Here is a 14,686-nt window from a genome sequence, read left to right as displayed (position 1 = left end):
CTCATCCCAAACCATCTCAATTGGGTTGAGGACAGGTGATTGTGAAGGCCAGGTCATCTGATGCAGCACTCCATCACGCTCTTTCTTGGTCAAATAGCCCTTACACAGCCTGGAGGTGTTGGGTCACTGTCCTGTTGAATAACAAATAATAGTCCCACTAAGCGCAAACCAGATGGGATGGCGTATCGCTGCAGAATGCTGTGGTAGACATGCTGGTTAAGTGTCCCTTGAATTCTAAATAAATCAATGATAGTGTCACCAGCAAAGCACCCCCACACCATCACACCTCCTCCTCCATGCTCACAGTGGGAACCACACATGCGGAGATCATCTGTTTACCTACTCTGCGTCTCATAAAGACACGGAGGTTGGAACCAAAAATCTCAAATTTGGACTCATTAGACCAAAGGACAGATTTCCACTGGTCTAATGTCCATTGCTCGTGTCTCTTGGTCCAAGCAAGTCTCTTCTTCTTATTGGTGTCCTTTAGTAGTGGTTTCTTTGCAGCGATTTGACCATGAAGGCATGATTCACACAGTCTCCTCTGAACAGTTGATGTTGAGATGTGTCTGTTACTTGAACTCTGTGAAGCATTTATTTGGACTGCAATTTCTGAGGCTGGCAACTCTAATGAACTTATCCTCTGCAGCAGAGGTAACTCTGGGTCTTCAATTCCTGTGGCTGTCCTCATGAGAGCCAGTTTCATCATAGCGCTTGATGGTTTTTGCGACTGCACTTGAAGAACCTTAAAAAATTATTGAAATGTTCCACGTTGACTGATCTTCATGTCTTAAAGTAATGATGGACTGTCATTTCTCTTTGCTTATTTGAGCTGTTCTTGCCATAATATGGACTTGGTCTTTTACCAAATAGGGCTGTCTTCTGTATACCCCCTCTACCTTGTCACAACACAACTGATTGGCTCAAATTCATAAGAAAGGAAAGAAATTCCACAAATTAACTTTTAAGAAGGCACACATGTTAATTGAAATGCATTCCAGGTGACTACCTCATGAATCTGGTTGAGAGAATGCCAAGAGTTGCTGTCATCAAGGCCAAGGGTATCTACTTTGTATAATCTCAAATATAAAATATATTTATTTGGGTTAATACATGATTCCATATGTGCTATTTCATAGTTTTGATGTCTTCACTATTATTCTACAATGTAGAAAATAGTAAAAATTAAGAAAAACTCTTGAATGAGTAGTTCAACTTTTGACTGGTACTATATATATATACACTCAATGATGCAGACAATTACCTTGATGGAATCTACAATCTGTCTGCACTATTAAAGCTGATATACCCCCTACAAAAGTATTTTTTTTTTAAATATAAGAAGTAAATAAAATAAGCATTTGCCCCTGTGCGAACTGTCTTCAGGAGACATTTGCTTCCACCTCTGTATTTGTTAGATTTACAGCCAACTGATGGCTATCTGGAGGTAAGTGGGATTTTTCTACATGCAATATCTATTTTTTTCACAAAAATGTTAAAAAGAAAATGAATTATCATGGTGCGTTCAGATAAAATTGAAAGGCTTCAGCTTTACTATATCAAGTTGAAATGATATTGTGTTGTGTGTGTAGAACTGGTCCGTTTACATTTTCCCCATGGGACGGTTGGACGTGCCACAGTAATCTAAAGGAAAACCTTGCAAACAACCCTGTTAACAATAATAGAGCAGCATAGTCAAGGACATTACAGCAACAGAAAGCCACAAGTCATGCAGCGAGAACTGAGTTATTTTCCTCTGAGTGGTGAGAACAGCTTTGTGGGAGAAGATTAGATAGGGTTGAGGCTGTAATCATGTTCAATCCAGCGGTCCTGTGGGCTTCTTCATGCTGGCAGAACGACGCTCCGCAGGGAGCACAGAGAGGACACTGATCCCCAGAGCAACGCTTGACCTGACCGCAAGGTGACCAGAGGAGAGAAGAGATATGATGATTGGCTGACAGCCACTATCCTTTTGATCCATAAATGCGGGACAGGCTAGAGCGTTCAGCCAATGAGTGTTCCTTCATTGTAAGGGATACTTACTGTAATGTACATACCACACACACTTAGTCTGTGCCTATACGGAACATTTCACAGGCAGATCTAAACTCAAGGGGTTGATGGAAAATCACTGTAACAAACAAGGGACTATTGTAATAAAACCACACTGTGACAAGGATGTTGTTTAGATTTGAATGTATTAGCTATAAAATCATCTCACAAACAAAATAAATAGTTATTTGATAATCTTTTAAACAATACTGGTGCTCAAACAAACCTGCATAGCTAGTTATCAGATACTATGTCAATACAGACTAGCTTTGTACCTGTAGAGATAGTAATACTGTATGAAATGGGTTTTTCTTCAGCGGTCTGGTAGCCTTGCAGGTTTGCTTGAATACCAGCCCTAGTCTGAAATCCATGTCTTGGTAGCAATGCAATTTTAATTGTAACACTGGTATTCAAACTTTTTCAGCGGGGACTATTTTGGCAACCCCGACTTTGAATACCACTGTTATAACATGTAAACTCTACTTTTATGCCTTTGGATATATGATGCGTTAAATGACCCACCTGTCCTAGATCACACAGATTATTCCCTGTCTAGTTTGGTACATACTGTAACTCACGTTTAAGAGCCATGAACTGCATTGCTTTCCATTTCTAGCATGTATGTAGGTCTTTCACATTCAAACTTCATGACAGCAAAAGGATGTAGAGGCCAAAACATTGTAACATGCAGAAACAACATTGACAGAGACACAAGACATTTACATTTAACATCTTAATACTGCTAATTTATGCATTACTGTAACTATATAAAATTATGTATGGACTGTATGTTGTAAAGTAAAACATATTTATGTACAGCATTAAAACATTTGAGAATGATACACAATCACAAAAAGACTGCAAAGTTACAACATTTCATAAATACGTTTCAGAAGTGGCCCACCACTGTACAATGTTCTTTGTAAAAGAGACCTATCAAAGTAGATGACATGAAACTAGTGTCCATTCTCTTCTTTCAGGTTTCTTGCGTTAGTGTTTGTTGGATCCTTTTATTTGAGATTTCAGCCTTATATCTCTTCTTCAACTTTGTCGCAAATGTCCACTTGACCAAATAATTTTCACCTCTATAAAAATAATGAAATCATGACCGTGTTAACTCTTTTCTTCTCAATATTTGATATGGGATAGCAATGACATTAACACATTTAAAGTGTGATTCAAGAACACTTACTCTTTGAGTGTACGCAAGGCAGAGCAAAAGTGAAGACACTCAAAGTCATTTCTCTTCAGGCAGAAGCACCGTCCCACCTCTCTCCTCAGTCGAACAGGGAAGGAGCCCACTCCATATGGCACTACCTGACTGGAGAAAGAGTTAAGGGAATGATGAGATCACTATGTACATGCACTGATAAACACAACCGCTTTGAATTTTATGTATGTCTTTTTCAACTTACAAAGGGAACTCAGTGTTTTATTTTATCACAGCACAGAATGTCAGGAATTCATTTTTCAAGTGCTCTTAACGCTCTAGAGTCCAAGCCCTGTCTAAGCCGGGGGCGGGGGGGGGGGGGGGGGGTCTATAAGCAGCTGACATATGTACTTGTATTAAGATCATTTAGCTATTTGATGTTGTATTTTAAGACCCCTTAAGGCTTACGGTATCTAAAAATTATAGAAAACAATTATTGGATGACACATTGAATTTGGCATTACTGTTATTAGCCAATAGAAATGCATTGAATTACAGATTCACAACATGGAACAACAGATAGTCCCGCCAAAAATCTAATTGAAGTTTGTTCTGAAGTGTCTGTCCTATATCTGAGAGATATAAGATCAGGAAACAATTTTTGTTTTATTTACATGTATTTATCCTTTTATTTTAGGTACTAAACTATCTCCATATCTACAGTTGAAGTCGGAAGTTTACATACACTTGGTTGGAGTCATTAAAACTCGTTTTTCAACCACTCCACAAATTTCTTGATAACAAACTATAGTTTTGGCAAGTCGGTTAGGACATCTACTTTGTGCATGACACAAGTCATTTTTCCAACAATTGTTTACTGACAGATTATTTCACTTATAATTCACTGTATCACAATTCCAGTGGGTCAGAAGTTTACATACTGTTGACTGTGCCTTTAAACAGCTTGGAAAATTCCAGAAAATGATGTCATGGCTTTAGAAGCTTCTGATAGGCTAATTGACATCATTTGAGTCAATTGGAGGTGTACCTGCAGATGTATTTCAAGGCCTACCTTCAAACTCAGTGCCTCTTTGCGTCACATCATGGGGGGGAAAAAGAAATCAACCGAGACCTCAGAAACAAAATTGTAGACCTCCACAAGTCTGGTTCATCCTTGGGAGCAATTTCCAAATGCCTGAAGGTAGCACGTTCATCTGTACAAACAATAGTACGCAAGTATAAACACCATGGGACCACGCAGCCATCATACCGCTCAGGAAGGAGACACGTTCTGTCTCCGAGAGATGAACATACTTTGGTGCGAAAGTGCACATCAATCCCAGAACAACAGCAAAGGACCTTGTGAAGATGATGGAGGAAACCAGTGCAAAAGTATCTATATCCACAGTAAAACAAGTCCTATATCGACATAACCTGGAAGACCGCTCAGCAAGGAAGAAGCCACTGCTCCAAAACCACCATAAAAAAGCCAGACTACGCTTTGCAACTGCACATGGGGACAAATATCGTACTTTTTGGAGAAATGTCCTCTGGTCTGATGAAACAAAAATAGAACTGTTTGGCCATAATGACCATAGTTATGTTTGGAGGAAAAAGGGGGAGGTTTGCAAGCCGAAGAACACCATCCCAATCGTGAAGCACGGGGGTGGCAGCATCATGTTGTGGAGATGCTTTGCTGCAGGAGGGACTGGTACACTTCACAATATAGATGGCATCATGAGGGAGGAAAATTATGTGGATATATTGAAGCAACATCTCAAGTTAAAGCTTGGTCGGAAATGGGTCTTCCAAATGGACAATGACCCCAAGCATACTTACCAAAGTTGTGGGAAAATGCCTTAAGGACAACAAAGTCAAGGTATTGGAGTGGCCATCACAAAGCCCTGACCTCAACCCTATAGAAAATGTGTGGGCAGAACTGAAAAAGTGTGTGCGAGCAAGGAAGCCTATAAACCTGACTCAGTTACACCAGCTCTGTCAGGAGGAATGGGCCAAAATTCACCCAACTTATTGTGGGAAGCTTGAGGAAGGCTACCCAAAACGTTTGACCCAAGTTAAACAATTTAAAGGCAATGCTACCAAATACTAATTGAGTGTATGTAAACTTCTGACCCACTGGGAATGTGATGAAAGAAATAAAAGCTAAAATAAGTCATTCTCTCTACTATTATTCTGACATTTAACATTCTTAAAATAAAGTGGTGATCCTATCTGACATAAAACAGGGAATTTTTACTAGGATTAAATGTCAGGAATTGTGAAAAACTGAGTTTAAATGTATTTGGCTAAGGTGTATGTAAACTTCCGACTTCAATTGTACTTCCATTCACTTTTTTAACTAGTACCAGGACCTTATAGACCAAACCATTTGGATGCTACAGACAGAAGCCATCATGTTCGTGAGAGTCTCAACTTTCAATAGAGTGGTCATAAAACAGACAGATTTTGGTTGGATTTTTTTTGTATGTTAATTAGATTTCCGCAGGGACACAGAAATTGTGGGCTAAGGGGCTCTTAATAGCTCAATATCCTATATTATATCTCTATTGGCACCCACAAAATGCTTTTATAGAACCAATGAGGCAGATCACGTAAATAAAGCTGCATAGCTCTGAAAAGCTGGGCAAACACTTGTGTCTAGTGAGGTTCGAGGGTATAATGTATTAAGCCTGTCTTACAGGACACATAGAGGACGCCAGTCCGCCATAACACCTTTATATATCCTAAAGCTGCTGCTTCATTGCTCTGGATATTAACCTGATCCTGAAGCCAACCAGAGCCAGTCTGCCTGCCCGACATGATGGCTTGTTGCCCATCTCATGCCTGGGACATGTTAACAAGACCACACAGTGAACTGATTCCAGATGCCATGCACGACTCAAAGCATCCCCATCAAACAGGGTCACCTCCTCCCTGTGTTCTCCACACACCGTCACACACATGCACACACACACACGCACACACATGCACCCATCTGTCTGTCTGTCTGCCTGTCTGTCTGAGCAGCCAAAACATCTGCATTCCATATAGTGTTTTTGGCAGCTGTTGAAAGGTGACCCTTTCATTTCCCCTCTTCGTCTCTTTCTCTCTGTTGTAGTTTAACCTCAGTATTTTTGGACGGTGAAAGCATGCCTCTTCTCTTTATAAACTGTGAACTGTCTTAGTTTCTAGAGTTGAAAGTAGATAGCTTGAGTCAACAGAATTGAGTAGAAACCATGCAAGAGTCTCAGAAAATTCAATGCTGTTTGGAAATGAATGATCATTTGTGAATATTCATGTGACATGTAATATCAGTTCCTAACTACTGATTTCCATTCTTCTGTTTCAGTACGTTTGGTAGGAGGAAATGTAGTATTACCAATGATATGATAAGGATCACATAATTGCATACTACTACTATGACTCCATGTTTAAACATAGCACAGTACCTACCCTATATAGGTATTTGTCTTTAGTAGCTGGTTTTGGCTAACCATTGGAAAGTGTATTGGCAAACTTATAGAAACCTGGTACTTCCAGAACACATGAGGAAACAAGGAATTAAGAAGAGAGGGCAGATGCCCTAACCGCTCCTCTAACTAATTGAATGTGGGATATTTGGATCAGGAAGTACTGTATGTTCAGATCCAACTTATTGTGGGTCGACTGTAATGTTGAAGTTCACTGGTATTTGCCTTTACTCGTGTTAAACAAGAAGCTTCAGCAGGAAAGAGTTGAGAGAGAAAGTCTGAGTTGATGATAGACAGTAACTGTCTCTTATTTTAAATTAAATCCTTGACACTGTGGTTTTGAGTTTTACGAAGTACCACAAATCATCCAGCTCATTACACTCTGATGTGATAATAAATCACAAAAAAACCCTGTGGCTTCTCAGAACACTGTCACAACATTTTTTAAATGTAACCTTTATTTAACTAGGCAAGTCAGTTTAGAACAAATTCTTATTTACAATGACGTCCTACCGGGGAACAGTGGCTTAACTGCCTTGTTCAGGGGCAGAACGACAGATTTTGACCTTGTCAGCTCAAGGATTCGATCCAGCAACCTTTCGGTTACTGGCCCAACACTCTAACTACTAGGCTACCTGCCACCCCATATCATGGCTTAATATGCAATTATAAACTGGGTGGTTCGAGCCCTGAATGCTGATTGGCTGACAGCCGTGGTATATCAGACAGTATACCACGGGTATGACAAAACATTTATTTTTACTGCTCTAATTATGTTGGCAACCAAGTTTATAATAGCAATAAGGCACCTCGGGGGTTTGTGATTATGGCCAAGATACCACAGCTAAAGGCTATATCCAGCCACTCCTCGTTGCGTCGTGCTTAACTACACCCTTTAGCCCCCACGAGCCTTATTGCTAAAATATACTGTACAATATGGCTCAATATGCAAATATGATACAGCGTGAGAAATGATAATTAAAATGTTATGTATCTCCACCTTTGCAATATGTCCAACTAAACTAAGTACAGACAAACGTCTCTGTTTTCACAACACAGATATCTCTGTTGTAGATATCTTTCTACCTACGTTTTGTTTATGAGAGGGTGAATTTGAGTTGTGCTGTGAGATGTTGTTCTTGATGAACTCACCTAGGAGTGTTGACCCAGACGATGCCAATGTGGCAGAAGTACACACATTCTTTATCATTCAGGTTCTCACAGGAACAACGCTTCTCCCGCCGTAGGGGCCTGTAGATGAGCTGCATCACAGGGCCCTCCTCTGGACCAGGCTCAGGGGCAGTTGAGTCTGAGTATGCTAGGACAGAAGGAACAACCCCATGAATAAAGCATTATATAAAAATAATACTATAAGCTGATGAAACTTCTACAAGGACAGACGGTACAGAACTGGGAGATTGCAGTCACTCCATTTTCATTCGTTTCTGAAGTATGCACTGTAGATCATTTGGCACTGCTAATGCTGTTCTAATCTCCACACATCAGCCCCATTTTACTGTATGCTTCTCAAAAGTGCCAACAGTCTATAGAACAATCCACTTTTTGACTGGCCTCCAGCCCATCTCACTGTCTATAGCCCATCTCGCTGCCACTGGGCTGCACTTGCAAAACACCGGAAGGCTAATTATCACCGTGAATTATTGTAATGTTTGTATATGTGTCAATTAATTGGTTGCCAACTTGCGATTTGACACCAAAAAATGACGCATTCATTAATTCATTAATTCGATAGCTTTCATCCAGCCCTCCGAAAGACACTGATTATCACTGGTTATTAATTTGATGTCAGTCAGACACAGTAGTACTCCCTGATAGCCCATGTGAAGTCTAGATTATGTTGCCACTCTATGTGCGCTCTAATAGATACAGGGGATATTTTTTCTGATACTTCGACTGTCTACCCTGATAGTGGTACTGTCTACCCTGATAGAGGCACGGTCTACCCTGATAGAGGCACGGTCTACCCTGATAGAGGCACTGTCTACCCTGATAGAGGCACGGTCTACCCTGATAGTGGTACTGTCTACCCTGATAGAGGCACGGTCTACCCTGATAGAGCTACTGTCTACCCTGATAGAACTACTGTCTACCCCGATAGTGGTACTGTCTACCCTGATAGAAGCACATACTACCCTGATAGTGGTACTGTCTACCCTGATAGTGTTACTGTCTACCCTGATAGTGGCACTGTCTACCCTGATATAGCTACTGTCTACCCTGATAGAGCTACTGTCTACCCTGATAGAGCTACTGTCTACCCCGATAGTGGTACTGTCTACCCTGATAGAAGCACATTCTACCCTGATAGTGGTACTGTCTACCCGGATAGTGGCATTGTCTACCCTGATCGTGTGACTGTCTACCCTGATAGTGGCACTTTCTACCCTGATAGAGCTACTGTCTACCCTGAAAGTAGCACTTTCTACCCTGATAGTGGGATTTTCTACCTTGATAGTGGCACTTTCTACCCTTATATTCGTACTGTCTACCCTGATGGTGGCACTGTCTACCCTGGTAGTGGTACTGTCTACCCTGTCAGTGGCACTGTCTACCTGATAGTTTCACTGTCTACCCTGATAGTGGCACTGTCTACCCTGATAGTGACACTGTCTACCTATAGCTATTATTTTATCCACATCTAACCCTAATATATTTCTCACAGCTTTGCATTTTCTTATGTCAATTGTATCAAACTGTTACACCCTGTAAAGGACTATAGTTCAATAAATGTGTTATAAAACTAAAGTGGTGGAGAATCCCAAATGCCATGTGGATTTGGGTTCACAATGAGTCAGTGGCTAACCACATTGTACCCTGCACAAGTTCCTCTAGTGCATTCAGGAGTCTGCTGGTGCAAGCCACGAGAGCAGCTTCCAATAGCTGGGCCTGCCTCTGGCTTTTTATCACTTGAATGAAAACAGATTTCCCTTGTACACCCAAACAATGCTCTCAGCTCTTCATAAACAAGTCTCATTGAAAATCCCCTAATAGTGAGTCTGATCCTACAGGTGTTCAGGGATTTACGTAAATTAGATTTGATTGGCGTAAATAGCTGAGGTAAATCATCTCCTGATCAGGAAACAGTTTTTTTTATAGTGGATTTGTTACTTTAGACTCCTCAGTGTAGAACAGACGCCCGGCCCATGGATTGTATTGTATTGGCACTTAGCATGGAAATGTTACGCTACAAGCCTTGCATGCCTCCTGAGATGCCATGTGATTGCCAAGCAAAATTTAATTTAGCGACCTGTTTGGAGAAGTGAGCATTCACTGCTTTAGAGATACAGGAGTTGATTGCCAAATACATCCATGAAATTACTATTTAATCCATACCATTTAGTCCAAAAACCATCTCTGGCAGAATTTTGAGGCAATATTGTCAGAGCCCCTGGCCCTGTGCTTTTACAAGATTAGTTCTGGATATAACAGGATAACCTACCACAGATTCTATCCCTGGTAATCCTGTATATATACATATGGTCTTCTTTTTGGGTGGCACAGTACCACAAGCAACAGTGGTACAGGGTTTATGGATTCCAGAGATTGCTGAACTAACCAATGTTAATCTATTATTATCATGTATAAGAAACAATAAACCAAAGAGTGTACTTTGACAATGCCTAGTCAACCATGACACAGGAAATAGTTTTTTAGAAGTATCTGTCTAATCAAATCCATAATAATGATCCATGTTAACCAATGCTCCTAGATTCCCTGACTCATCTAATAAAATAAGAGAGGACTTTTTTCCCCCCTTCATAAAGTCTTGACTTTGACATATTATCTACAAGCTGTCTATCCATATGACTTGGATTGACATTTATGGGGAATGTCTTTCCTGGTTCAGATCATTGGGGTGCTGTGAAATGTTAGTCCACCACCAGAGCTGAATCCCTGTTTCCTTAGCTAAAGCCTTCTACAGGAGTGAGGGGGGGTTGCCTGGAGAGCCGGGTATAGAACTGACTTCTGTTCTGTGATTCCTAAGGGAATGTGCAGCACACATGGTCAGCAACACATAATGTAGAAATATTCAGACCAAAAGAGCAGTATATTTTTTGGAATATGCTAAAGGCGTTGTTCAAATTCCTCAAAAGTGCTGCATGATATAACTAAAACCCATTGTGAACACCTGTTGCATTGTATCTTCTGATCTAGAGATATGACCTGCTGTATCTCAAGATACAGTATCTATAGAGAGTACTTATCTCTAGATAGTTACCTTTTACTTTTGTTTGTGTCCTGACATAAGACTTTCAGTTTTCTCCTTCTTCGATCAAGCAGTTTGTAAGTGTTTTGGACTTCTCCCTCTGATTAATATATGGTATTTAGCTGTCCCTGGTAATTTAAGGGCCAGGTTGGGTATTTAATCAGAACACTGTGGTTTACATTAGCTCGCACATAAATCCTATGGTCAATCAGTCTCAAGATAAGAACTTTGGGTGGTCAGTATCTGCACATTTCTCCTATCCATGTCCCTTTACCTGTACATATATGATATCATCCAAAGTTGTAAAGTACAGATATGTTTTATCGTTTGAGTTCAGATGGAATTTTTCCCTTTGTTTTGAAACGTGTACTACATAACACTGTCCTCATTCGACATAAGCTCAAAAAGGATTTCAGTTCACAACATTGCATCAGCAGCAAAGATTATATCATAGGTTAGTTATGCTTATGCAAACAATTTCTCTCATCTCATACAGAATATTGTAACTCTTGAGCAGGGGATGTGAGCAACAGTTGTCAAAATAATATAAAACAGGCTGTACAGTTCCCAGTAGACAAAATAAATCCAATTGAACCAGCTTTTGAACAACACACAGTAAAAGCAGACAGGCATCTGCTCACAGGCATGGCCAACATGAGGGCTCACTTACCTACTACATGTTGTCTCTATTAAACCACAGCTTAGGTGCAACAATTACACCCCGCAGGATAGTAAAACACACTTTATTCCAATTGAAACAAAAAGCACTCAATAATAATGTAAACATCTGTAATATCAGGAGAAAGTCTTTACCTTCATGCTCCAGTATCAAAACCAAAGTAGTGGTCAGGAAGTAAAAAGTGGTGAGATCCATTATTTTGTTCCAATGAGTACAAACAGTTCCAAATTCAAAAAAGATAGTGATAATTTCTCATTGAGACACACAACAGGCAGATAGATCCAGAAGCAGGGATCAGTGAGAAGTGGAGCTCAGAGAAGCTCTGGAGTCAGTCCCAGGCTCTGGTCTGGTCTTAAGCAGCAGTACCTCAGACACCTCAAGCACCACCACACCCTCCCTCCTCCTTCCCAGACTCTGTCTCTGTCACTTCTGTTGCCTCTTCTCTCCCAGGGCTACCCCCACAGAGTCCCACACATGGACAACAGAGTCCCACACATGGACATCTGTGTGTGTGTGTGTGTGTGTGTGTGTGTGTGTGTGTGTGTGTGTGTGTGTGTGTGTGTGTGTGTGTGTGTGTGTGTGTGTGTGTGTGTGTGTGTGTGTGTGTGTGTGTGTGTGTGTGTGTGTGTGTGTGTGTGTGTGTGTTGTAGACCTCTGCCATGTGCTACAGGCCTGCCAGTTACTGATAACGTACAGCAGGAAAGAGCTACCTTGTGAGAAGATAGTTCTGGTCCTGTAAAGTGTTCTCCCACTGACCAAAAGGTGTGCTGAAGATATTGTCACAGTCCAAGCCAGGTGGGACTAGATTAGAGCCCTGCTATGAGTTCAGGACCAGAGAACTAGGGAAGCAGATGTTTTAGTGGGAAGGTAACTGGGGAATAATGGGTTGTCAGACTCCCAGCAGGCAGTGGATTTGGAGGCTATGTTTGGCATAGAAAGATCTAAAGAACAAAGTCCATAGAACTAGAAAAAAAAAAGTATTTGGAAGGAAACCCCTCAACTTCATACGGGGAAGCTGTCTAGCACCATGTCTTTTAGCCAAACCAAGGGAAGCCCTTTGTGGTAAACCAACATTTTAATTAAAACAAAGAGTCAATTGAAACATCTCAATCTGTGTTCCAGACATGTTGATAATTGCTCTAAGCCAGGGTATTGGGTAACGTTTTGCTGCCTTCAAAATAGTTGACAGTACTCACATATTCCACACTTTAACCTGTGCTTTTGTTTGTTAGATTGTTTATTTCGTTTGTACATCACATTTTGATCCTATCAAAGCCTAATATCATTGTTGGGGGTTGTGTGGGATCTATAGAAACTGTGAAGGTGACCCTGGTGAGTAACCTAATCCTTAGAGACCCTCTGCGGGAAAGTTTCCTTGAGCACTCTTCAATGGGGCCTGTAACATGATCACAGTAGGTGTATACTGATGTATTCTGAGTCACACCACAGGGGCTATTTCTTCCCACCCTCACTCCCATTTAGCAGAGTTTTAGACTTCTCATTAGTTGAGATTAGGCTTAGCTTTACATTCAGGAGAGATAATTAAAGGCTTGGTGAAACACAAAACAACATCTTTGCTCAGTGTGCCCCTGGTTACAGCAATTAGATACTTGAGGTGAAATGAGGTGGGAGTGGATGAAGGGGGTAGGGAGGAAAAACACTTCCGAGACTTTTCAGCCCAACTTTTCTTCCCCAAAGGCTGCGGAAGGGATTTAATGAACAGTATTTCATCGACTGTCAGTACATGTGGCCACTCACTCACTTAGGCTCCCAGGGTTAGCTCTGCAGGGATATCTCAACAGTGCATGCAGAATGTAAAAAATACATTTACCCTAAAACTTAAGTAAAGGGCTTAGATTACTGTTATGTTTTGATCAAAGGAGAGGCAGAAAGAAACATTGAATTTATTTTTAAGAGGTATGGGTAAGGGACAGTTTTATGTTGTGACTCATAGGTGTGATCCCTTGGTGTTGTGACATCTACAGTATCTACTGGCTCAGGGGACTTCACCGTCATTTCTCATTATTTCAGGAATTGTTTTATACAAGACAGATTTTTTGGAAGATGTTTTTGTCTTTCTCTCCTTCTCTGTTGAATGTTTTCCATCAAATCTATAAAATCCCCAAAGCCGTCTAGTAAAATGTCTAATAGAACGTTAACTTCAAGTGGCGGATGTGTTGGATGTGTTGTGTTTAAACTAAGTCAAGAAAAAACTGGATCATCTCTTGAAGATTTTGTGGATGATCAACTCCTTGCAATTAGAGCAGCTTGATGACTCCCTCCATTTCACTCAGATCATGACAACCACCTGTGATACATTATTATTGGGTGATTTAGTAAATGGCAGCTTTGGGCTTAGGAGGACATTCTCAAATTTCCCGAGTACAATTACTCCATTGACCTCCAACCACAATTAGACTGTCTACACATTCAATCACTCCAGGGCAGTCACAATCAGTCAGTCACACAACCACAGGGTCGTTCCACCAATTATGTGTCTTTTGAGTAGTGTAACTTCGTGGGGGAAAAAAACATTTTATTGCACCTAATTTTAACATTCTGTCATAAAAAGCACATGTTCAACTTAATAAAAAACATGTTTTCATATCTCAAGAGGTTAAAAAAAAATTATCCTATAATAAGTACCTAGTAAGTGCCAAATAAAGTACCAGGGTTGACAACCTCATCTTAAATCAGCCATAAATCCCCTTGTGATAGCAGGACTGAACGCTTCTTGTTGTGTGCCACATGGAGTGGTAATTGAATGCAAGCTTCACAAAACATTTTAAATTGTTTAAACACAAGAAAATTGAGAAAAGGAGTAGAAACAGCTCACCTGCTTTTACACTGTTATTTGTCTCAGGGCTGCCAACTTTTGAAGAAAGGTTGGAGTGAGATTTGGTTTTTGAATTGCATTGCTGCCTGGCACAACCACTAAATAAAACATTTTACTTTTTTAAAGCTAATTTACTGAAATTCTACATATTTTGACATGACTTAGGCCAATGACCAGGGTGGAAAATAAAAAAATACAAGCCACAGGTCAGGTGTATTCAGGATGCTTTGAACATTAAATGAACACTCAAAATTGTAATATTAATGGTTTA

The 14,686-nt window shown here is 40.5% G+C and overlaps 1 protein-coding gene across 1 annotated transcript; it reads right to left on the bottom strand.

Moving 5' to 3' along the window:
- Positions 1-1,816: 1,816 nt before the first annotated feature.
- On the bottom strand, positions 1,817-11,774 carry si:ch211-202p1.5 (uncharacterized protein LOC103909337 homolog). The gene is made up of 4 exons (XM_038968080.1): positions 11,714-11,774; positions 7,825-7,990; positions 3,245-3,373; positions 1,817-1,910 (listed from the first exon to the last, which is right to left on the bottom strand). Exons 1-4 carry the CDS (start codon positions 11,772-11,774, stop codon positions 1,817-1,819), a joined length of 450 nt encoding a protein of 149 aa, XP_038824008.1.
- Positions 11,775-14,686: the final 2,912 nt, after the last annotated feature.

This window comes from Salvelinus namaycush, chromosome 29 (assembly GCF_016432855.1).
Source record: "Salvelinus namaycush isolate Seneca chromosome 29, SaNama_1.0, whole genome shotgun sequence".
NCBI lineage: Eukaryota > Metazoa > Chordata > Actinopteri > Salmoniformes > Salmonidae > Salvelinus > Salvelinus namaycush.
This window is presented reverse-complemented; position numbering and strand designations above follow the sequence as displayed.